This window comes from Microtus oregoni, unplaced genomic scaffold (assembly GCF_018167655.1).
Source record: "Microtus oregoni isolate MIOR12 unplaced genomic scaffold, Mior012 000037F_ref0000500, whole genome shotgun sequence".
Classification (NCBI taxonomy): domain Eukaryota; kingdom Metazoa; phylum Chordata; class Mammalia; order Rodentia; family Cricetidae; genus Microtus; species Microtus oregoni.
The window spans coordinates 14525792-14551159 of record NW_024543096.1 but is presented as its reverse complement, the minus strand read 5'-3'; the positions used below and the strand labels follow the sequence as shown (position 1 = coordinate 14551159).

The 25368-nt window shown below is 47.2% G+C and overlaps 1 protein-coding gene across 3 annotated transcripts in view; it reads right to left on the bottom strand.

Moving 5' to 3' along the window:
• The window catches only part of Tanc1 (tetratricopeptide repeat, ankyrin repeat and coiled-coil containing 1), a 220734-nt gene that overhangs the window by 49691 nt on the left and 145675 nt on the right, over positions 1 to 25368 (bottom strand). For 2 of the 3 annotated variants that reach the window (XM_041631414.1, XM_041631415.1), the window contains 6 exons: positions 23568 to 23698; positions 22322 to 22508; positions 8947 to 9210; positions 3336 to 3458; positions 2394 to 2675; positions 961 to 1112 (listed from right to left, as the gene is read on the bottom strand). In XM_041631414.1, coding sequence (XP_041487348.1) covers positions 961 to 1112; positions 2394 to 2675; positions 3336 to 3458; positions 8947 to 9210; positions 22322 to 22508; positions 23568 to 23698 — 1139 coding nt within the window. The remainder of the gene's footprint in view (positions 1 to 960; positions 1113 to 2393; positions 2676 to 3335; positions 3459 to 8946; positions 9211 to 22321; positions 22509 to 23567; positions 23699 to 25368) is intronic. The other variant, XM_041631416.1, reaches the window with a different exon arrangement.

The window sequence follows — 25368 nt, the reverse complement described above, 5'->3', positions numbered from 1 at the left end:
GGGTCCCTTTGTTAGGACAGACACGGAGCAGTAGGTTGTCTGTGAGGTACCTCCCCCACCTCCACCCGAACAAAGGGTCTGTGCCGGAGCTCCTGGCAACAAGAGGTAAGCTCTACAGAAATGGAAGCCTTACCACTTTGCCAAGGAGGATGAGAACAAGAGGGTGAGTGTGAGCAAGGAAGGTGGAAAGGACAGCATGCGCGTGCAAAGTGCACTGTGCTTTCTAGACGCAGCTCATCAAGGCAAGAAACACAACTGCTTGTGTGCAGAAAAGGTGGCCTACAAGCCAGTGTTGGACCCAGAGCAGAAGGGAGAGTTCAGAGAGTCCTTGATGATCATGTGTTTAGGGAATCAGCCAAAGCTCCTTTACAACTTCCTCAGAATCCTCTGGCAGAAGGATGCAGAAACCCACAGCCCTGGGCAACAGGGTCCAGGCAGAAGCCGTCTAGGCCGAGTCAACAGCTACTGTCTCATCTCTCGCTCACACCGCAAAGGAAAGGGCGTGTGCTAGTCAGGCTGGGGGGTGGGGAGTACACGTGACTTCTGCTGCCTTGAGGAACTTTTTGAACTTGGTTCAGATGGATATAAATCCACTGCTGCAGGGCAGTGGTGGCGCACGCCTTTAATCCCAGCACTTGGGAGGCAGAGGCAGGCGGATCTCTGTGAGGTCTAGGCCAGCCTGGTCTACAAGAGCTAGTTCCAGGACAGGCTCCAAAGCTACAGAGAAACCCTGTCTCGAAAAACTTAAAAAAAAAAAAAAAAGCCACTGCTGTCGTCTTTGGGATTTATTTTCATTGAAACCTTTTATTTGGAGTACTCAGTCATACTTTATCTAAAGTTACACTACACTCCAGCACCTGGATGTTGTTTCTGTCTTAACAATTCCTTCTCAAACTCATTTCTCAAAGGCAAACAGGCAACTCTCTATCTGGAAACCTCTGGGAGACGAGAGCACGTTACCTTAGAAGCGAGGTATTTCACTGCGTCCTCTCTCGGTCTCTGGTTCTCAGCAGTGCCGGGCCCAGCCGGCGTTTTGGCCACACTGAGAGCACTTGTGGAAGAACTTGGTGAAAGTAATGGAGTGAAAGGAAGGTCCTGGGTGGGATCTGATGCTGGAGAGAGAGAGAGAGAGAGAGAGAGAGAGAGAGAGAGACCCGATTGTAACATTAGCATGTGGTACAAGGAGCGTGGAATATACTCCTGATTTAATCCCAGACAAATCTGAACAGTAATCAGCAAATATGACTCGAAAAGAGAGGCCTTGAATGACCACACCAGCTCCCACCCTATCTCCTCACTGGAGGGCTGAATTCCTAGTCGTATTTCTTCTCGTTAAACAAGCAAACAAACAAAAAACCCTTATAGGGCAGTGGTGGCTCATGCCTTTAATCCCAGCATCTGGAAGGCAGAAGCAGGCAAATCTCTGAGTTTGAGGCCAGCCTTTGTCTATAGCATGAGTTTCCAGAATGACCAGGGCTACACAGAGAAATCCTGTGTTTTAAAACAAAAACATAAACAAAATCTCACAAGACTCTCTTTTTCTTGTTCATATTTCAAGACTTTGTTGTTGTTAATAGGTTCTGCACATGAAACAGGGAAGCCAAAAATGGTGGTGTGTGCCTGTATCTCAGCACTTGGGTAGAGGCTGAGGTAAGAGGACCTCAGGGTCAGGGGTAGTCTGGGATGCAAAGAGTTCTTGTTCACACACTCGTGTATGCATGAAGTAAAAGTCAAGTATTAGCCATTCTATTTCCCATTTAAGTTTGTCTTTTTATTTTTGGTAAAGGCAGCACAGAAGAAAGGGCTATGGTGAACAGGATACAAAAGAATTCTGCATAGGATAAAAGGAAGTGTGTGTGTGTGTGTGTGTGTGTGTGTGTGTGTGTGTGTATACACACACCAAAAAAAGAAAGAAAAACCGCATTAAATTCTATCAGCCTGTTCTTACAAGCACTTTGTTTTAAGACCAAAACTTCACCAGGTCACTCAATCAAAACCCCCTTTTGTGATGTATGCATGAAAACCCCCTTTGTGGAAAGAGAAGACTGGGGTTCCAGGTTAGAAGGACACAAGAAGGTTGGCATCAGTCCAGACTGTAGCTAATATACGCGAAAACAAGGGGAAACCCTCTCTCTTCCTCCACACTCATTTTTTTTTTTTTTTTAAAAAGCACCAAAAGAAAGCAAGCAGAAAGCTAAAACAACTCCACCACCACCACACTATAATGGCTGGACGTATTCAGACAGTTCACTTAACCTACGAACTTAGACCTGAAACAGCTAGAACAACCTCTGGAAAACTGGTTATTTCTGTCCATTCAAACAGCAGCTCCCACCATCTACCTGTCTTATATTAATTATACTAAGCTAGACAAGTAATAACCACAGACATACTTTTAGGTGATGAGCTGGGGCTGCTGGATGCAATCTGCCTCATGCGGCTTCCATGACAGCTGAGAGCCACCAACTTGGAAATGATGGCTGTCTTTCCAAATCCCACATTCCCCACGACCACAGCTCCTCTGTTTTCTGCCAGATCTGTGTTCCTCAAACTTTCTTCTATCTGGTGAAAGAGCCAGTCCCTTCCCACAAACACAGAGTCAGTGGTGATGCTTGGCACCTCAAACAGCAGGGGCTTCAACAAGATGTCCTGTGGCTTGTAGGGGGCAAACCGGGCTTTAAAACAAACAAACAAACATTTTTATGGAGAGTGCAGTACAATTTAACATAAAAAGAAATGATGTGTCTAACTTGGTTCTAAAGGCTTGTTTATAATACTCTGTTCATTATATCCTGTTTGTCCCCCAAAGTATCCTGTTAAAATGACTTCCTGGCCCTATTTGCAGGCATTCAGAGGAAGCAAAGGAAAGGCTCCAATCACGTCTGGCAGGTTTGTCTGAAAGCACGAGGAAGACTGGTTTCTTCCAGCCCTGCTCAGATAAAATGCAAACGTTTCCCAGAATCGAGGGCACAGCCCTCATCCGGGGACAACGGTGCTTTCCCATATGACAGAGTCCCTGACCACACAGCTGGGCATTACAGGCAGCCATTGGATATAGTCGATATGGTCTAAGGGACTGAAGCAACACTGAGGCTTGGGGAGTGGCAACTATCTTATCACAGAATCATTTTTCCACACCAGAAGTAACTCAATCCCATGCTTTAAGGAAGAAGCCCCGCGTTCTTAAAGCTGGCTCCCAGCAGACTTTCAAGATGCTATTTAAGAGTACAAACACATTTCACATCACACGCCCAACAGTCTGAACGCTGGCTATCAGATGTTCCTCGTTTAGTGGGCAAGCTCGCCATGGTGACACGGGATGCAAGGATAAATACCTTTAACTTCCTGTGCCCTACCTCCAGCCGTATTGTGCCAGGGCAATCTAATGGACGTCCGGAGAGGAGCATTTCTCTGCCCATCTAAGTAACTCAGGTCTTCCAATTTGGTAGAACTTGTGGCTGCAATGTGAAAGGAAAACCGAGTTTAAGGCCACACCTAGACTACTACTGTAAGCTACAAATTACCAAGCAATCCAGCTCTGACTTTCAACGAAATTTATCTCAGGATAATTATCTGCCCCAGCTTATGTTTCCAGCAGAACTGTTATCTTGAAAAACTGAAACAATTTAGCACTACTCACTCTTAATGTTTACATTGATCTGGTCGCCAGAATTCGCCATTATTCCTTGAAAGAAACCAACTCCTCTATAAAAATGTTTTAATGAAAAACAAACAAACTTGACACCCAGTGTCACACAGGAGGCTTGAGAAGTCACTGTTAACACATGGCATGAACTATTTATTCTCTCTGGCTCTGGGAAGCTCTGGGCTGTTTGGAACACCAACCTTCCTAATTAAATAAGCAGATTCTGCATGCACAATTCCACAGCACATGAACAGGAAATGTAGCTCTTGGCAATAAAATCTCAGCACTCGGGAGACAGAGGCAAGTGGGTCACTAGGAGTTCCAGGCCAGCCTGGTCTACATAGAGAGTTTTAAGCTAGTCAAGGCGATGTAGTGAGACCTTGCCTTAAACAAAACAAAACAAAAACAAAACAAAACAAAAAAAGCCAGGTATGGCGACACAGGCTTTTAATCTCAGCACTCAGGAGGAAGAGGCAGGAGAATCTCCGTGAGTTGGAGGCAGCCTGGTCTACAAAGCAAGTTCCAGGACAGGCTCCAAAGAAGCCTGTCACAAAAAAAAAAAAACACAAAAAACAAACAAGTAAACAAACAACCCCAAAAACTAAAACGAAAAAGCCCAAAAACTCAAACTATATGTGTGTATGTACGTATGTATGTATGTATGTGTGTATGCATTAGATATTTTAATGTACTATCATGTTTATTTCTGACCAAGACAGAAAGGTTCACAGTATACAGATGGGTAACTGTTAAAAAGCATTAAGGGACATTCACACATATGCATAAGTAGTAATTGTAGGAGGAGTTACAGTCCAAGTGCTAAGTCTTTTGAAGTGCTTAGCAGAACCAAGATGAAAGGTAAAGAAGTCACACTGGGCAATCAGTACCCTAAAAAATCCTCTGCTACCTCATAGGCTGTTACCAGCATCTAGCTACCCGGAGCACCACCAATCCCGAGCCTTTCCCTACTCAGAACACCACCTATCCTGAGCGGAGCACTACCTACCCCGACCCTTTCCCTACCCGGAGCACCACCTACTCTTAGTCTTTCTCTACCTGGAGCACTACCTACCTCAAGCCTTTTGCTACCTGGAGCACTATCTACCTCAAGCCTTTCCCTACCGGGAGCACCACTTATCCTAAGCCTTCCGTAGTTCCCTTCCCCTTCCTGGTTTTTGGGGGTTTTTGTTTGTTTGTTTGTTTTATTTTTTATTCTTTGGTAGTCTGTATCTCTCTTCCTCCTTTCATTATACAAGCACCAAGGGTGGAGAGCCTGACTCAGAGATGCCAGTCCCCTTTGGCATACCCTCCAAGAACAGCCAACCAAGTGTTCTACCCACTGGCCTTTCCACGCAGCAAACCCCGGTTTCTACATCTTACCAGCCACTGCCTAATCACACACTGTGCACATTCAAAGAAACATTCTGCTCATGGTCAGAAACTATGTACATCTTCCACAACTGAAAGATACAGCCAAATCGGTATTGCAATGTATGCCTACGACCCTAACCCTTAGGTGATAGAGACTGGAGGGTCAGGAGTTCCAGCAAGGATCAGGTCAGGTGCACAGACAATCTGAGGCTAGTCTGGGCTACAAGAGCCCTGTCTTAAGAAAATAAACAAGGAAAGAAAAGGAGTAATTTCCTTAGGCAGGATTCTGCAGGATTCCCAGCCACCTTCAGCAGGTTCATCCACTATCGGCCTCAGGTTTCTTCTCTATGATCTTACAGAGAGGGAAACCTCTTACTGTGGCTACAAGACCACCCCTACCCTTCAGGCTCCCTAAAGAAACCAAACTCGAAACCTAATCCTTGGTTCATGCCTGAGGCTCCTTTCTGGCTCCTTGGCTCAACATGCCTCGTGGTGAAAGCAACCACTGTGGCACAAGCACAAGGCCCCATCACCGTCATAGCCCATAACTCAGTTCCCAGCCAGGGCTTTGGTCCTCATGAATACAAAGACACATTGAGTTTCTAAAGGCTTCTGTTTCCCCTTCCCTGATCCCTTAGAGCATGACATTCACTTTGTAATTTTGTGACAACTGAAAAGACTAAAAAAATATGACTATAAAAGACATTCGCATCAGAGAACTGGGGGTGGGGATGGGGGGAGAGGAGAGCAATGTGTGATGTGGATACAGGAGATGGGGGGCTTCAGGTGTCTGTTTTCAGCTTTCCAGTGTCTGTCGGCTCCAAGGTTTACGGCAGAGCAGTCTGAGCAACGCCACTGTGCATGGCTGATTCTCTACTTCAACCACAGCTAAGAGCCGGCAAGGAGCACATGCAAGAATTCCAGCACTCATGCAGCTGAGGTAAGGGAGCTTAAAATACTGTCGGACTGGGGCTACAAGGCAAGTGTTTCAAACAATAAACAAACATGGCTAAGCTGAGCTAGAGCTTAGGCACAGCAGTAAGTGCCAGCTGCAAAGATCTTTACTTCTTGGGGCGTTTTAGAAGCTACCAGGACACCTGAGATCAGGGACAGCAAGGCCTCAGCTGCGCAGCTATGAGCTCAGGCACTCCCCTCCGAGTGATGATGCTATTCTGTCCTTGTCCACAGATTCCCAGACAGTAGCAACTAGAGCCAGGCCCACAATAGTCTACACAAGGAACACCTAAAATGCTAAAACACCATTCTGGGCCAAGGAAAATCAGAGGTCAAACAACCTCATGCTACAGAAAGCCCACTGCTAACATCTCTGGATTAAATTGTGCACATGGTGTCTGGGAACCCAAGCAGCGCATACACAGACTGTGTGGGGAGTTCATTTCAACATGCTGTAGGGAACGGCTATGAAGAGAGTTTTCTCCTAAGCTAAACCAACAGCAACGTGTGCTGATGCCCTAAGATGTAGACTAACCTAGTCAAGGCAAAAGCCAGTAAGTCCTGATCAAGAAAACCAGAACTCAGTTGGTTAATAGCGGCCGCTGGCTTTCTGGAAACATAGTGGTCTATGATCCACTCGGAAAGTGTTTCAACAGTTTAGATAAGTAGTCAAACCCCACAGGCTGGAGAGATGGCTCAGCAGTAAAGAGCACTGGCTATTCTTCCAAAGATCCAGGTTCAATTCCCAGCACCCACATGGCAGTACACAATGGTTTGTAACACCTGTTCAGGGGATCCCAAAGTCCTTTTATGACTTCCATGGACACTAGGCACACACATGGTGCATATACCAACGTGCAGGCAAAACATCCGTACACACACACACAAAAAAAAATTACAAAACAGTAAAACCAATTTTGGCCAACTTCTAGACTAGCCAAGACTCAATTTTAAAGTCTTTGAGCCCTGCTTTAATGAAGGAAAAAAAGGTACACGTCATAACCTTTTGATGTGATATATAACACTTCAAATTAATCCAACTCTAAAAAACACCTTTGCAATCTCTAATCCTAGCCAATTTATTTTTAAGACTTTGATTTAAAGACTTTTTTTATTTAAAAAAAAAAAAAAAGAACTCCTTGTTCTCTACACTCTCTTCAGGAGGCTGAATTACAGGAATGACCAGTGATCTCAGGGACTCCCTTCAGGTCCAGGTCCCATGTGGTCAGCTGTCAGACGCCTGGCATTAGCTGCCTCTCTCTAACCCACAGGCCGACTTTCCTACCAAGCGGCACTTTGTGTGTTTACGTGGATGGTAACACGCAAACACTTTCACAAGCTTTTACCTCCTGGCCCACCCCACTTGGTTTCAATCCTAACCTCCCTCTTTGCAGCCTGCCTTGAATCTACTGGATAACCAAAGCTGAACACCAGTCCACACAACTTTCCCACGCGCTCCTATTCCCTCGGTTGAGGTTCTGGTGGCAGGAAGGTGGTGTGAAGAAGCTACTAGACTCCTCCCTAGTTAACAGAAGCACAAGTAAGGACAGCTGCCTGCATCTCTTCTGACTGCATTTGGTTTGCAGCACAGTTCAAGAGGAAAATGAGCAAACCCACTAGGCTGTGGAGTCCTTGAACCGAGAGGTAAAAGCCAAGGCTCCTAAGGAGGTCTAGCTCCAGGGCGTGCAAAGGAGATACCAGGTGAGTACAGCAGAAACCAGACAGCTTTGCTCCCTAATCCAGGCAGTCTGGAAACATTCAGCTCACACCCACAGCCACTTCACACGGCCGGAGACATCCAAAGAGCTTCTGGCAAGACAGACCACCCCCAACTGAGGACCGTTAACGTCACTAAAACTACTCTATTAATGAGCTTCCTAATTCTAAAAACGATGGGTTACTCTGAATATAAGTGTGTTATTTTGTTGGGGAAACTAAAGCCGTCAAATTCTGGGGAGACTACAAGTGACCCATTCATCAGAACTAGGTAACTACAGCCTAAAGCATCTTGAGTAGCGGGTATTATATTCCAGGGGTGGGCCAGTGGTGGTGCGGGGGAAGGCAGGGGAAGCTTTTGGAAGAACCATCAATCAATACACATAATGCTCTCTAGTACCTCCCTGGCGGACGGGCCAAATCCCTCTTTTGGAACAAGGCCACTTTGCTTCCTTTGAAAGTGAATTAGAGTTGTACCTCACAGCTTTTCCATTAAGGCCATTTATTTACCAGCTGCTTCAGAGTTCCACCATTAAAAAAAAAAACAACCCAACCATCCAACAGCAGCCAGAATGACCTAGCACACACTGAAGAACGGCATAAATTACAGAAGATCCTTTGATGTACAGAGCCGGTGAGGGGGACACTTTCAAGCACTAGGCTGGTAACAAAGAATCACCTGGACGTGTGAGTGCCTCTTCTGAATGCACCCCAAGAGCTCAGATGTGTAAAGACCTTCAGAAAGCACAGAGTGGAGCCTCCGCCCCCACCTTCCATAGTCCTTGTTCAAAGATGGACCACTGACCAGCCCAACTATCAGCGCGGGCCGCCATGTGTGTGCAGGGCTCTGCTTCGAGCTGCAGGCTACACATGCTTTCGGCGGTGAGCTCCGTTATGGCTGAATTTTACAGAAGCATTTGCCCTCCCAGATATGATGGGCTTCAACCATACAAACCAAAGTTTTAAAGTTGAATGAGAATAGAAATCTTTTGAGCTGGCATCAGCTTCGCTCTAAATAAAAGACAGAGCTTCAGAACCTTTTCACCTCACCTACCAGGAGCCAACATTACAGATCACATATTTAGAGATTCAGAGGAAAGGGACCACTAAAAAGACTTGTGTGTTTGCAATAGGTAAACTGAGGCCTATGAAATGATCACATGACTAGCTTGTGTCTGAACAAATTTGGGAGGTAAATAAATGGAAACCAGAACCCTAAGGATTGGGGCGATAGGACCCGGGGAGAGGTGTGGCCTTACCTGCAACTGAGTTGGGCCGTGGCATTATTAGCGAGCTGGAGCTCTGGGAATAAGGAATCGGACCATCTCCAGCTGAGGGCTCCGCCTTGGGCAGTTCGCTCTCCACTGACCCAGTAGTCTCTTCTTCTGCCACGGGGGAGCAGTTGTCTGCCCTTCGATCATGAAGCAGTCCCTTCTGAACCCCTACCCTTAGGCTTCCATCTTTATTCCACTCCAAACTGGAGCCACTCCGGTCATCGTTTTCCGACGAACTCGTAATTGTGGCTGCAATGAGAAATCAAAATAACTCTGAAGGAGGCTGGGCACAGCTGGGACAGCCGAAAGTTAAGACGTGCACATACCCCTCCCCGGGGCCAATGGAAAGTTTTCTGGTCGACACAGATTTCTATCAAAGTATGTTTCATACCATGTATTTTGGTAAATTAAAAGAATGTGGCTTATCAGGGGAAATAAACTGCGAAACCTCTCTACAGGGAAGGGGAAAAACTGATAGGAAGATAGTGGAAAAGCTGCCCTAAAAGTATCCGAGAATTAAGAGTGACTCTGTATAATCTGGAGATAATGGATCATCCCTGTAACCAAGATGAACTGCGCCCATCTCACTAAATTCCTCTGAATCTTTAAATACCCCATCCAAACACACACTTGCCGGGGGAGAGACAACTGCAGCACCACAGCTACTGTAGAAAAGATGCAGGCTAGGGAAACAAAGATGCGATTTACAGCGAAGAGAACCCCCGTCCTTAGAACTAAAAACTAACATTTACCTATTCAGCAAAGTCTTAGAGAGATCCACTTGCCTTATTCCTTTTACAGCACAGAATGGAAAAATCTGTGTGACCAGTGCAGGGAAAGGGCCAGTATGGGAAGGTCTGATCTGGTTTTAGAATTAAAATTTAACTTCTACAAAAGCAAACCAGCACGTGGGTACGGCGAGGGGGGGGGCGGGGGCAGAAGAAGGGGAAAAAAACAACTTAAGAACATCCTGGCAAAAGCTCAGAGGAATATGGGAAAGGGAAGCTCAGTACTTGGTACTCACCCTAGATAGCTGCTACAGGCAGATGCTCCTAATTTTCAGACAGCCTGAGCAGTACACAGTCCCCTGAAACCACAGGCCACCCGGCCACTCAACCGTGCTGCCTCAACTGTTGACCTAATGCTGGCTTGTGCCCTTGGGGACGGGAGCCATGCCCACTAATGCACTGCTCAGATCCCTGCAGCCCAGGCCTCTGAGCGGGATCCTGGCAAACAGGAGCTAGCTGGCCAGCGTGCACTTAGCTGCAGCTGCCCGGAGGGAGCAGCTTTAAGCCACACACTATGAAGAGCACACTGTATCAGCCACTGGTAGATGAGTTCAGAGGGAGTTACTTCTCTGGGACCAAAAGGACTGAACAGTTTAGCTTTTGAATGCTCTTGAAGGCTTAGAAGACTGCTGGGCTTCAGGATACCTTGCCACGATTCTCCAACTGCCTTTGCCGCTGCAGTTGGAACATACCGCTCTCCGGTGTCTTCCTACCTAGAAGCCCTTCCTACAGGTGGGAACCTTTGTAAGGGTACCTACCGCAGGCTGCCCTTCTTTATTTCTGGACAGTGCAGCAACTTGGGCATGATACGTGCTCAATAAATATTTGCTTATTGAATGAATGGACAGATAGGGGAGAGAGAGAGAGAGAGAGAGAGAGAGAGAGAGAGAGAGAGAGAGACAGACAGAGACAGACAGAGACAGAGACAGAGAGGAGCGCACAAGTAATATGTCAGCTCTTCTTGCAGTCAGATACTATAACCCAATGACCTCACTGTTCCCCACTCAGGACCATGGCCTCACACCTAACCAAAGTGAAAACTAGTGTGGTGTGGGGTTGGTTCTTCTGTGAAACCAAGATTATTATTCCAATATCCCTGCATGTTCTAGCAATAATAAACCATGCCTCCGTCTCTCTTAAAATGAAGCCTGCCTTCACTGTGTTTTGAACTGGACAGTTTACAGGTGTGCACAACAAGCTTGGTGATCTTCCCATTGGAAATGCTGCTGCAGTACTGACGGCAGCAGCTGACATGCGCTGGAGGTCTGCTATATGCCAGAAGCGACTAGTGCCTTACAGGAATGGCTTAACTTATTAAGGAGTCTATTGTTTATTGATGGGAATTCATTATTAATAGTAACTCTGCTAATAGCATAAAAATACAGCCAGTCTCATAAAACAAACTGTTTTAAGTCCAGTACTTGGAATTCTGAGTGCTTTTTCCGAGACATCTCGTAGTAAGTTCTCAAGGCGGTCCCAACATCTAAGTGATGTCCAGAACGAAGATGGAGTGACGTGTTAGATTTTCCTGTTGTGGATATTTTATTGGTGGCACCTGTTCTTCAAAAGCAGAGTATCTCAGGGCAAATGATGCTTTTCTGCACTTGCTCTCCCTCGGCACCTCACTGGGTTTTGTGCTCTTGTGACAAAGACCTCATTCCTAACTAAGACCAGCCCAACGCCCTGCTACAAACGACGGTACAGTGGACTTGCAGCCCCTAGGTCCCAGGAAGCAGCTGGGAGTGTCTGAAAGAGCCTAGCTAAGGCTTCTTGGGGGGCAGGACAGGCTGAAGGCTTACTTCTCACAGGGAGGGTCAGTGTATCTATGTGAGGTGAAAACGCTCAAGTACTAGCAGTGAGAGGAAGAAAGTGGATGAGAGGTGGCCCTGAGCCACAGGAGCAGTGACTGGAAAAAGAATTCTCCAATGGAGTAGCCATGTTCATTGCTTTTTATTTTGTGGTACTGGGTATCACATCTAGGACTTTGCACATCTTAAGGAAGTGCTCCTCTGCTGAGTTACAACACCCCTAACCCTGAACTAGCTGATTCAAACAGAGATGAGGAAAGGTCAGTATTCATTAGCAGGGAACTCTGACGAGCAGAGGGTAGCAGCACCCCCACTGCTAGTAGAAAGCTTGTGACTGAGATCCACTGGCCACTGAGAGGGGAGGCCAAAGGCGGTGGAAGCCTGGTGGGATTGCCCTTCTGCACAGAGCCGAGGCAGTGGACTCTGGGCTCAGCTCAGCTACAGCTAAGCGCCTGAAGCAAACCACTGGGACAGAGAAAGGCCATTGACTTCATTTCCTCTGCACACAAGAAGTTCACCTCATAGGACACCTCCAAGTCTCCTAGAGAGAGGAAGCTGACTCTCATAATAAATACCATGTTACTGCAGAGTCCAGGCTGACAGCAACACAAATCCCTATTTAGGTTATTAGCCTAGCCGCTCTGGAGTAGGTATGTGCATACATAGCCAGGTACACACACACAACAACAACAACAACAAAAACCAGGACAACATTTTAAAGATGAAGATTTTTTTAAAGAGTCTCTACAAGAGGGGCTGGGAGATGGCTCAGGAGTTAAGAGCTGTAGCGAGCTGCGTGGTGTCACACCTGATGGAGATGTATAATCAACTCCTGAGATGGCTAAGGCCTGACCTATGCTATGATCACGCAATGATCATCAGCTGCCTGCATATGCGTGAACCTATGGGCAGTGCCCACCTGGCAGTTCGGGGTTGGCAGCCCATGCCTACTAAAGGGCTGGGAGAGGTTTGCAAAAAGGGAGAGAGGTCAAAAGGAGAAGAGAGGGGGAGAGAGGAAAGAAAGGAGAGAGGAAGAGAAGGAGGAGAGAGAGGGGAAGAGAGAGAGAAAGTGAATAAAGTCCCGGAATAAACTGCAGTGAGAAGAGCTCCGGTGGTCACGTCATTCCTTGCTGGACGAGGAAGAGTAGTGACAAAGAGCATTTGCTGCTCTTCCAGAGGACCCGAGTTTCACTGCCGGCACCCACATCAGGCAGCTCCCACTTCCAAAGGATCTGATGCTTCCTGGCCTCTGTGGACACTGGCACATATGTGCCATATGCACACAGAGAAACACAATACATATAAATTTAAAATAAAAGTAATTTTTTAGAAGGGCAGTGGTGGTGCGCGCCTTTCATCCCAGCACTTGGGAGGGAGAGGCTGGTGGATCTCTGAGTTTAAGGCCAGCCTGGTCTACAGAGCAAGTTACAGGACAGGGCTACACAGAGAACCCCTGTCTCAAAATACAAAACAAAACCCTAAAAAACCCAATAATAATCATATAAAAATAAAAATTTAAAACCCTCTCTAAATGCCATCTGACATCTCCCAAAGAATACCCACTCTCCAATCCTCTAAGGACTCACAATACCGTCTATGCTTTTAGTCCTGCAGCTGGTAGATGCCCGTCTTGGCTGACAAAAGCTTGTCACCCACCTTGTCTGAACCGCTCTTCTACCGTGTAGGATCCTGGACATGAGGCATACAGCTCTGTAAATATTCCATCAAGCTTGACGGCAGGTTAGACGGTGCCGCACAACGAGGGATCAACGGGACCTGGTGCTGCTTGCTACAAATTCAACGAACACTGTTCTCTCAACGCATACTTTGCAAACTCCTGCATCCCCCAAGGATAGTGTTTATCTTCCTCTGTAGTAATTGCATATTTAACCATCTGCTCATTCACACATTCTTCCAAAATACCTTCCTCAGCTACAAAGGTACACATACAAAGAGGGTCCTCGTGACAAGCGGTGACCAGGCTAGGAGCTCATCCTACTCCACAGAGGCAAAGACAGACCCGGAATAGGGCCAGTGGCACACCCAACACAAGCTCCTGGCTCTGCACGATCAGAGCATCTGGAGGCCTCCTTGGCTTGCCCAGCTCAGGACCTAGGAGGGGGCGGCATAAGTGGCTATGGCTCCAGGAGGGTCTGCTGTTATGAGGTCACCTTGTTAAGAACTGTCATCCACTCGGTCACCGAATAACTTGCTAAGTAAAGGTAGGCAGGAGCTGCTACCTCCTCAGCTTTCCCTCAACCATCGCTGCCTTATTTCAGCTTCTGTGCTGGAGGTTCACTTAAAATTGAATCAGAAACACAAATGTAGGTCCAGAGCCAAGTAGCTCACTAGGACCTAAACCACACTGTAGATTTAAAACAGCATTAAGAAAGCGAGACAGAATCGGGTGGTGGTGGCTTACACCTTTAATTCCAGCACCCAGGAGGCAGCAGCAGGTGGATCTCTGTGAGTTCAAAACCAACTAGGTCTACAGAGCTAGTTTCAGGACAGCCAAAGCTACACTAAGAAATCTTGTCTCAAAAAAAAAAGGAGAGCTAAGGAGATTACAGGGTGAATCCACGTTTAGCCTGATGGTGGCCAGGCCTGGCTACACACAGCAGCAGGATCCATCTTGAGCTGCAGAGGGAAGACAGGTGCAGAGGAAGTGCGCACACAGCGTGTGGACACAACATCCCTTACGTACAAACGCTTCGGGGCCAGCCTGGGCTCTCCCCCATTAGAGAAATGGCACTGGAACACATGTCCATCTCACAGATGTAACTTCATGCAATTGTTTTTCTCTTTCCCACTGGCTACCGGGGAACTCAACACCATTCTCTGACCACTACTAGGAAGCAAGTACAACTGTATGACCTAACTTCTAACGTCACCTTTGCTCTGCTCTCCTCTCCTCTGACTGACGTGTACCCTACAGAGAACTCCTGGCTCACCACATGTCGGTGAGTGGGCACTGTTCACTCCTCAGGAGCAATCAAGTAACAAGACCCTGAAGAAACACCTGCTCACTCTAGTGGCTGACGCGGCCAGCAGAAGTGCCCACAGTGTGCAGGCTCTATTCTAAGCCCTGTTCTAGCTTCTCTTCCTGTAACATCCTCAGATAGGAAAGCCCCACAACTCACCAAGTGTCCCTGTGCCTCGCCACAGCCACGTGGTGATACACAGATTAATGGAAATGGGTTAAATTATGCTGCTCTGACCATTGCCACACTAGTTCCAGAAAATCTGGGCCATGTACTCCTGAATCTATTGATAAGTTATCTACATGCACTGCAGTAGTTTATTCACTATAAAACACATACCAAAAACCATACATCTTTAAATGAGAGGAAAACAGAAATTAGAATTTTCTTCAAGTACTCCATAGGTTGTCAGTCACTGTCCACATTCAAAGTAAGAGCTCCAAGAGAACCCCAGCCTTCCCTGGGTTTGGAGACATTTAAACAGGAGACAATAGTTCAAGAGCCTCTTAAATTATTAGTACAATAGTTCTTTCCCCTTTCTGTACAACCCAAAAAAATAATGATAAAGCAGCATTGAAATATCGGTTAACTTCCAGAATCAGCCGACTAGGGGACAGGAAGCACTTGAAAGTTAAACACAAGAGCAAAGAATTAAAAAGCAAACAGGAAAGGAATATGATGGCTATTTCTGAAGGTGAGAGAAGAGAAGAAAGGCTGAAAAGGGACCTGCAGCCACTGTAGAGTGTCTTCCGTGCCATGACCAAAGGAAGGACTCTGGCCACTTCAGAAGTTATACTTCAGTGCAGCAAAGGAACTCTGAGGATGTGGGGGAAAGAATCAGCCCGGAGTCAAGGCAGCATTGCCGCTGCCAAGTCCTCGGCCGGACAAAGGGTCTCTGTCCTCTCCACTGGACGCACACTTCACACTAGCAGACGCTCAGGATACCTGGGCGTGCTTTAGATTCCCGGACCATTTCTTCATGGCTTGCACATCTCTCCGCTCTCCCACCCAGGCCCACCACCCTGCAAACTAACAAACGCCACACACAACAGTCCCTGGCTCACCTGCTCCCCGCTCCTAATACCTATTAGCTCAGCAAGGAGAAGGTTCCCTGGGAAGAATGCACTACCTCTCCTGCCGGAGAAAATGCCCGGATGGGGCCCTGGGAACCTTCAGCTCCAGGGACAGCCTGGCTTCTCCTCCTGCACAGCCCCAGAATGCCAGCTTGGCACTTCCGGCTAGTCCTGCCCCTTTGGGTGTTGTTCTGGGAACCCTGTGCACTGGATTGTGACAGCCAGATCTCTGTACCGAATCTCCGGCGCTCACCCGCATTGCGCAAGGTGCGCTTTGCCACAACACGCAGCAAGGCCAGGGATCTAGCTGCTGTTCCCAGGCACATTCATCAGGCCCTTCAATTGTGGAAATACCTGAAGGAACAGCTGTGGGCAGGGCAGTGTGGGAGGGGAAGACTGGACCCGCCTCTCTCAACAAGAACCCTGCCACAACTGGACCTGTCATGGCAATGAAAGTCTCCAGAGAAGATCTGAAGACCTGACTGTGACTTTTCCTAACAAGTGACATGGTGCTTTGGTGAAGCTGTGCAAATCTGTACGTTGACGCCAGCCACACTGGAGCCTTGGGCACACTCAAATGATGCCCCAGAGCTCTGGATCCTTGCAAAAGGGCTCGCGGCCCACAGTGGCTGTAGTATTATTATGCACCTAGAGCCAGTATCTTCCATGAGAGGCACCCACACTCCTCTCAGCCACTGGCTGGACTGATACTTTCAGAGGCCCACAGGGAGACAGTTTTGAAAACAGATACTATGTCTCATTTTTTTTGTCTCAGTACTAAACAAATGTGTTCCTGGAACACAGCAGGTGTCCATACATGTTTGGCAGTACAAACAGAACAGCATGAAGAAGCCAAACATACAGAGTGACTACAGTCTGGGCAGATGCTGTGACTTGAACCACCAAGGAGTTCTTCCCCACAGTTTACTATGTTACCAAATCATAAATGCTAAGAGAAACTTTCCTTCTTTACCAGAGACTTAAAAAGGCTTCTATAATTAACGATGATTTTTAAATTGCAGGCAGTGTAGCAAAATGAATATTAACCCAGATTTCAAACATCCTAAGTAGTTATTACCAAATCAGTTTCAAAGCATTCTATTATGGGGGGGGGGGGCAAAACAGGTGGCAACAGGGCAACATTAGTATAAAAATCAAAAGGGTGGGATTTACAGGTTTAAAATGAAAGCACAATTAGATTACCCTCCAACACCTCCGCATCTGATCACCTCCCTGGAGACACAAAATCACGGAAGTGAACAGACGGGGCTACCTCCAGAATCTCTTTCATTTCACAAGCCTGGAAGGAGGCAGAGAGAGTCAGCGGAAGATAAAAGTCAGCCCACGACGACATTTTATGTTCTAAGCAAGTGTGCAGGAAAGCAAAGGCTAGCGCATCCCCATCAGGTGGCAGCAGGGTATGGCCCAAGGGCCCCACCGCTTAATAAGAGCCACGCTTGCAAGAGAAATGGTTCCATGATGATGTTCCCCTCAAAGCTTCTACTTGCTCCCTACTTCTAAATGAGCAGGGGAATAAAGATCAGTACTCCAGGAGAGCAGAGGGAGGGAAGCAGTCAGAGAGCTGAAACCAGCATTCACTACCCACATCCACACGGCCTGGGATGCAGACTCCTGTGGTCCAGCATTCACTACCCACATCCACATGGCCTGGGATGCAGACTCCTGTGGTCCAGCATTCACTACCCACATCCACATGGCCTGGGATGCAGACTCCAGTGGTCCAGTATGGGAAGGGGGCGGAGGGGGGCAGGTAGGTGACACTCTTGTTCTGGGAGAGACACGGAGAGTAAGGGAACAGAGCCACTGTGAAGAGCCCTCCAGCCTTCCTGGAGCTTTCCCAACACTAACTTTCAGGAGGTGCAGGATGCTGCAAAATACTTAAGCAAGTAAAAAACCCGGACAGGCCAAAGTAGAGCAAAGTAGAAGGATGAGTGGAAGGGGAGGCTTCAAACAGACCCCATCCTCAGCCGGGGTGTCTTTAACTGCTACCTTGAAATCCTGCGTACATCTTCTGTTAATAGAGAGGAAGAATTTTTAAAATTGAGTGCTTTTTTTTAAAATCTTGGGGGTAAGTAGGACATCTCACTTGCTACACAAACCTGGCAATCTGAGTTCACTCCCCAGATCCCCCATAAAGACGGAAGGAGGAAAATGACTCCATCAGGCTGTCTTCTGACCTCCATGAGTGGTGTAGCACATACATCCACAGGTCTCTCTCTCTCTCTCTCTCTCTCTCTCTCTCTCACACACACACACACACGCACACACACGCACACACACACACGCGCACACTCATATAAATGAAATCTCGGTAGAAGAGTTAGTAGAAGGGTTAGTCTGTGTGTCTCCTCAATGAGTCTATCCTCTGTCTTCCTAAGCGGAAAAGCTCTATTTTCTTGAAATAAATATACAGACTAAAATACTTATCATCATCTGGACATAACAATTAAACATATTCAATTCAGGACGTGCCTTAAAACACAGTATTTCTAGCAATTTCTAAAGGCCAGGTTATTAGCCTTCCCATCTACTCCAATGAATACATACAGGCCTTTTCCCCTGAGCTGGGATTAATACAGACTACAACTCCATTTTATTAGGGGGAAGCAACTTTAAGGAGTGTCCCTAGGAACACAGTTTTCTACAGCACAGACAGAACACCTTCGGAGATGGCTTCTTTATAAGTGATCTTCCTTCCAAAGCAAGTGACTACAAGTTGTTGTACTGGGACTAGGTGGGTACAGCTGGGGTTTACGTCTGGCAGGTTTTCACAATGCAAATTTGGAAACCAGACGCTAACATCCAGGTAATGCCAATGGTTCCAGCAGAAGCAAGAAGAACTTTACTTAAAAAGAAAAAAAAATCAAATACACTCATAGAAAAATGCGGCTAATCCCATCTACTTAGCCAGTATTTCCACATGACACGATCACTAATAATGGGAGACTCTGAGCCTCTTGAAATAGGAGAAAGTGGGGCTCCCTTCCGGATAACATGACAAAGTTGAAAAGGGGCAGGAGAGTCCATTAAGCCTTGGTCTCTTGAGTAAGACTGGAAGGGGGAGTGGGGCTACTTAAGTTCTAATGGTCACTGGCCCCTTGCTGTGGAAACCCAATGCAAATAGGGCACCCGTGGTAGCCCTGAGGAAGTTGCCCGGGCATGCTGGGAGGAGTGATTTAGGTTATACACAATCAGCATGCTGGAAACCAGCCCGATAGTAAGAGGAGGCTGAGGAACGCTCAAGGACAGGTTGGCATTCCCCAATGCTCAGAAAGCTGCCTCGAGCCTGCTGTGGCCCCAAGCATGCAATACCGAGGCAACCTGTGCCTCACACGGCCCACCCTATCGCATGGCCCTTGCCATCCAACACTGGCTGTCTCGGTTCACACCCTACTTAAAGTGGGAAGTTAAAGGAAGGCTGGTTCCTCTTTTCCCAAGGACTCACGTGGTATGGACCGTGGATCCTCATCAATTTATTTGACAAAGCTGCTGCCAGGCCTTTCGAGGTGGGAAACCAGGCTGTTTTACCTTCATTTCTGACCACTAAGATTAGGGTATTCTTGAGTATTTTACTCCCTTAAACATCAATGAAGCCCAAAAGCTGTGATCACAGGCTACCACTCATAAAGTCAGCAAGTTCTTCAGATGGCAAAAAAGCACACTCCACCCCAGCAATTGGAAACCACAAGTACACCCACCACCAATACCTGTTAGCTCAGAGGCCTTGGCACCTGTACCTCGCACCGATTACAGAGGAAGCTCTTCCCCTATGGCCTCACTACTCCTGCCTCTTCAAACACCTGCAGCTCAAGTCAGCCCAGGGAGGAAACTCTTGCTTCTCTTCCTTCTCCACCCTAGCACACCTTGGCGACGGACTTTTTAGTTCTACAGGCTGCAGGTGGGAGGGAACAGAGACCTGTTGTCACCTGCCACAGTGTGTCCCTTATCTACCTAAGTCTTTAATCCCAGCACTCAGGGAGGCAGAGGCAGGCGGATCTCTGTGAGTTCGAGACCAGCCTGGTCTACAAGAGCTAGCTCCAGGACAGGCTCCAAAACCACAGAGAAACCCTGTCTCGAAAAAACCAAAAAAAAAAAAAAAAAAAAAAAAAAAAAAAGTCTTGGACTACGAAGCGCAGGCCTGGCCCCAAGAGTTAGGGTCTCCCATCTCCCATGAAAGACTGCTCACCCTGTCTCCCACTGTCCCCACTTTCATTCAGTCAGGACTTTCAGCTCTTTGCACACTTCAATGTTTAGCCAAGTTAAGGGAACATGTTCGCCTGAGCCAAGAAGCAAAAGGCAGTATCCATGACATAAAAAGTCCGGCTTTCTCTTTTTCAGTCAGAGCAGAGCTTAAGACACTGTGATATGAAAAGTTTTAACGAACCATCTTGAAATAGGAATCCTGAATGGTTCTTTATGAACCAAGTAGATGTTCCCTGCTTGTGTGCGGCTGGGTAGCAGCAGCAAATCTTTTCTTAATTCCTTATTCCGGGCACTTGGCTAGGAACCCAGAACGGAGTTGGAAAAACAAGACCCCATCCATATGGAGTCATAATTAAATAACAAGTACACTGAAGGAAATCACCGTGGTGCTGTCAGAGACTATCATATGGAGTCTGATTGGTGAAGACGATACAAAATCAAGTGTTAGTTAAGGGCCTCCTGGTAGCTTAACCTTTCACTGGCAATATAAACAGTGAAGCCAGTCCCTTTGCTTTTTTGAAGAAATGCTTACAGGGACCAGGGATGCAGCTTGGTTCTATTTTACTTGGTTCAAAGATACAAAGCCTAGGTTTGATCCCTAGAACAGTAAAACAAATTCAAAATTTCAGCACTGTACGAGAGAGAGAGGGAGAGAGAGAGAGAGAGAGAGAGAGAGAGAGAGAGAGAGAGAGAATATGAATGATGGGTGGGTGGTTCTGTAACTGAAAATGCTTATAAATGTTTGACCTCCCCCCATGGCATATTTAAAACCAAGAGGCATGTAATGCCAATTCTAGAACTAACAGTAAAAATAAGAAGCCTGTTCAAAAAAAAAGGTAGCATAACCTTGAAGGAAGATTAAATTCTCAGAAGGACATGACATTTCACGAGCTAAGGAAGTCGCGTGGCTACCACCGAACTCACAACAAAGGTCTACCTCCGGCAGAGAACCCAGAACCAGAGCACCAGAGAAGCAGTGAAGCAGGAATAGTTTGCTGACGGGAATTCATAGCAGCAGGAGTAGAGGAGACAGAGTGCCAACTGGCTGGGCCAGGGAGCGGAAAGCCTTGAAGTTACACGAAAAGGATTTGTGGCAAATCCTCCATTCATGCGAAATGTCCAAAGGACAGAAAGTTGGTGGCTTAGATGGCTAGGCCTGGAGATCTTGGAGCAACAGGGATTTCAAACTGATACAATGTGTCTCATGGGGATGGTGACAACAGTCAAAGAACAGCTTCTACAGAACTTCCAACACACTAGAAGTTCGTTTAAGTGAACATTACAGTATGTAAATTACATTTTGATATTGTAATGAGCACAACAGATCCATGAGAGTCTTAATCCACCCAAACTAGTAAAAGACACATCCCTGCTGAAGCTGAGCCCCACTCCAGACGTGCCGAGCTCTACAGCGAGCTCACATCCTACCTATCCTGCCCCAGTACTCTCCCGGGGGCATCTTCAAAGTCTAAGCCGGATGCACTCATCATTTGGATTTTTAAATTATACTTGGATGACAATGCAGGTAACCGGAGAACAGCACACAGCGCTCAGAGGTCTATTCGAGGACAGGTTAATGTGGCTGTGGAGCCGGTCGACAATAACACACAACTATCCTTCAAAGACACACACAGGGGGAGCTGTTAACAGTTCAGGAGAGACCCACTATGAAATCGGCACAATCGCAGAGCAGCCCGAGTCATGGCTCGGGATCAAACCTGTCTGCACCTGTCGCCGTCGGAGAGCCGGCAAGATGGAGACGTCGGTCAGACCGTGCTGAGCCTGCCTCAGAATCACACAGTGATCTGTTAAAGCTGGGATATGGAAACAGGGGCTCTCAGAGTCACTGGATCCTCATATCACACAGGCCTATAGACGAATGCATTAACCAAAATCCTTGATTTCCTAGACAACGAAGCATGCAAAGTCAATTCAAAATTGCTCAAGCCACTTAGTCGTCTTCAGCAGGTCCACGTACATCCTCATCTGAGACTCAGGGAAGGCTTCGCACAAAACCCTGACCCCAAAACAGTGACCAAATCCCAGGATAAGCAACCTTCAGAGAGCACAGGCTCTAAGGTCATCAGAGAGAAAAGTAATGAGACTGGGCTATGAAAACTGCTTCACAGGCAGGGAATCCATCTCCCTGCTGTGGTGCCTAAGGGGACCCGATGCCCACGGAATGAACTGGTCTGTGAGGTGGGAGGGGTTTCTGTGACTTCACAGGCCAGACCTGATAAGGTGCTTTATTATTTTATTTTATTTTTTTAACCACATGAGCCCAGTGATATAAAATAAATGTCAAGGAGCATAAAAGCTGATCTTCACTCTCTTGACTGCACACAGCTCCGAGCCGTCTACAAGAGCAGGGCGGGGTCTGCAGACTGACCTTCACGGACCACACGGAACCCCTCTCCTGAGGTGCCCGTGAGCGCTCCAGCTGACGTGCATCGAGCCATTACATTACCGAGCAGTGAGCGTCTTACCTATAATTCCACTGTCCTTGCTTTCCAGGGTGGAACTGGGGCTGCTAATGGTCTCGCAGGGACTTTTGTTGGCTGCCGTCTTGCTGACACAGCTATTCAAGGTTGAGCAGGGGCTATCAGTGCTGGGAGAGGCGGTACTGCTTGTCAGTGTGGAGCAAGGGCTGATACCTTGGCTCAGGGCTGTGCACTGCAAGGCAAACAAGGGGGAGTTAGCGTGGCTCACACAGCACACTTCGACACACGTTTTCTTTCTGGATGCTAAAACGATGAAACACAGGATAAATGGAGGCATGCTTTAACTTCTAGAAAGACTACAGCTAAATAGGGATAGACAGAGTTTTCCAAATGCTAAAAGAGATGGGTCTTTGTTCTGGTTGCCTCCTTTGAGGCTTTTTTTACTAAAAGGGCAGTCTTAGCGATCCTTCATTGGGAACACAGATTCGTAAAACAGAGATGGCCAACGGGCAGACTTCCTTTCGTTTAAAGCCTGCAGAAGACGAATGGGTTATTCGACCTCTGTACAGGAAACCTGGGGGCCGTGTTTCTATAATATTTCACAGCAGGGCAGCCTGATTTCATTCCTGAAGATTTATAGGCTCTGTGTTCAGGAAAGGAGACTGGTAACCTCTGCGGTCTCAACACCTCCCCAACCCGTGCCTCCTCACAGAGACCCCAGGAGGAGGCAGGAGCTCCTGCCCTCACCGCTACTGGCACACCCAGAGGTGGCAGGAGGCTGGTGGCTGTACTCTCTTGGATGGAGAGTACCCCTGGGAGGACGAACCATTTGACTCCCTCTCGTTTTGTCTGTACCTCATCTCCTATAAATCCTTTCATCACCCCACTAACTCATACCAATCCCAACAGCTAAGAGAGCGCAGAGAAGCACAGACCAAAGCAGTCAACGGAGAGGAATGGTGCTCCCAGGATGGAAGCAGCGTCATTACAAAAGCTCTTCCAGCCACCTTAAATCACGTAGCCCATAGTCTCCGGGGAGAGGCTATCAGGGTAATATGGACATTTTCTTGAGCTCTGATCCCTTCTGTTTGCCCTTAGCTACTCCCACCACCATCCCTGCAAAGATCCAGACCTTTGTAATAAATTTCAAAACACAGCCCAGAACTCATCTGACCAAACAATAACAAGCTCCCATCATCCGCCCCCTGTCCCCCACACTGGCAGGGTGTGTACTATTGACTCATTCATCCCCTAAGCAGGTAGGAAATGCAGTCTCTTCTTCCAGCATTACCATGGCTTCATTTTTGTCTTCAATAGTTATGTGTGTGGCACTTGGGATCCCTTCTCCCAGTAAAAATCCCAGTCTTGTCAACAGTTCTTGAGCTGCCGGAGAACAGCTTGGTTCATTATCGGCCTTGGCTTCTGGAACAAAGAAAGAAGACAATGAAGACGCCCCTCTGGGGAGTCGGGGCCTCACATCTGGATGAGCTCACACTCCAGCTGCTTGTCTGGAGCCTTTGTGCATCCTTACAAAATGTACCGAGTTTGACAACCGCGCCTGTCCTCTAGCAGTACGTTCTAATAAAGAGGCCGTGACAGGTGGAGAAGACTGGGACAGAGAAATACCAAGTGCAAAGGGTGAAATATTTGATCTGAAAAAGAAGATTCCCCACACCATTATCTGACAGCAATTCCAACTCCAGCGTCATCTGAAGAATGGTCCCTCAGACACCTCTTAGGGTAAGAAAGGACTACTCCATCATATCCTCAAAGGGCACTACATCCCGTGCCACAGGAGGCAGCATTAAAACCCGGGTGGCATGCGACAAAGAACCAGGCTATTTAGATGCTAGGATACTAAAATCCAAGCTCTCATTCAACAAGACAGGGGCAGGAGGATTTGTGTGGGAAACTTGCTATACACATCCCATAGCAGTGAGAGTCAAACTCGGTTCTAATTCAGGTTCTCATCACAAGAACCCACACTGAAGCCAAAACCAGTGAAAAAAGTCAGGATCTAATGCATGGCTGCTCGTTCTCAGCACACAATGCCAGGAAGCATGGCATCTCCAATGCTGGTCATGTACCTTTCTGTACTGAAGAGATGGCTCATGTGGGAATTTACTTAAACGCCAAGCTGGAGACTAATCTCGAACCCCAAAGCCCAAGGGCACTTAGCTTTTGTCAATTATGGCTGACAAAACATGCACATCAACCATATACCCATATAACCATAACACCTCTCACTGTAAAACACCCACTGTGACGAGATTATATACAAAAGCTAACTGTGCTCACCAGAGCACAAACTTAAGAGCAATGTGACTCTCAAGACAACGACTCCTTGTTTTGTCTGTTCTTAACTTGTCAAGACATCTAGATCTATACATGTTTTTGTACCTATTTTCCCCACACCACACGTGGAAATCTACAGTAAGTGGAGGAAGAATGAGGGACAGGTAATCAATGAGCGAGGGACGCTACGAGCTAACATTGCTACCACCATGTTTCCTTCTAACTTTGTCTTTCGTAAGCAACTACAAAATGTAAGTGAGCTAAACTTTGGTGAAAATCATATGAGAAAGGCTCAGACACAGAGCAGTCTGTCCACACCATGCTGCCAGAAGGAGGTGTGAGAGAAACCAAGCTGGCAACATCTTCATGAAAGAAAAGGCCCCCACCACTTGCTTGCTCTCAAAAACTTCATCATTCAGGACATTGTTCTAGAGCCACCGTGATGAGACTGTTCTATGTTTACAGTCCTGATGTTTCCATGATTTGGGTTAAACTCATAACATCCATGGGTCCATGCCAACACAGGGGAAAGGAACCACCCTAGGGCGGGTGAACCACACCCCTAACACAACTCTAGAAATGTCCCTTCCCACTAGAGACTTCAAATCATGGACAGATTGTTAAGGGAGATGGCACTTGGGAAAGAAAGGTGGAAACCATCAAATCAACACGACCCAGGCACACCCAAAAACGGAATCTGGAGGACAGGTCCTATAGACCCTGCCTTCATCTACCAGCCTCTCCCCTCTGCAGTGTGCTTCAGGCCTCAGGCAGCAAGATGACAGGGGTCAAGGGAC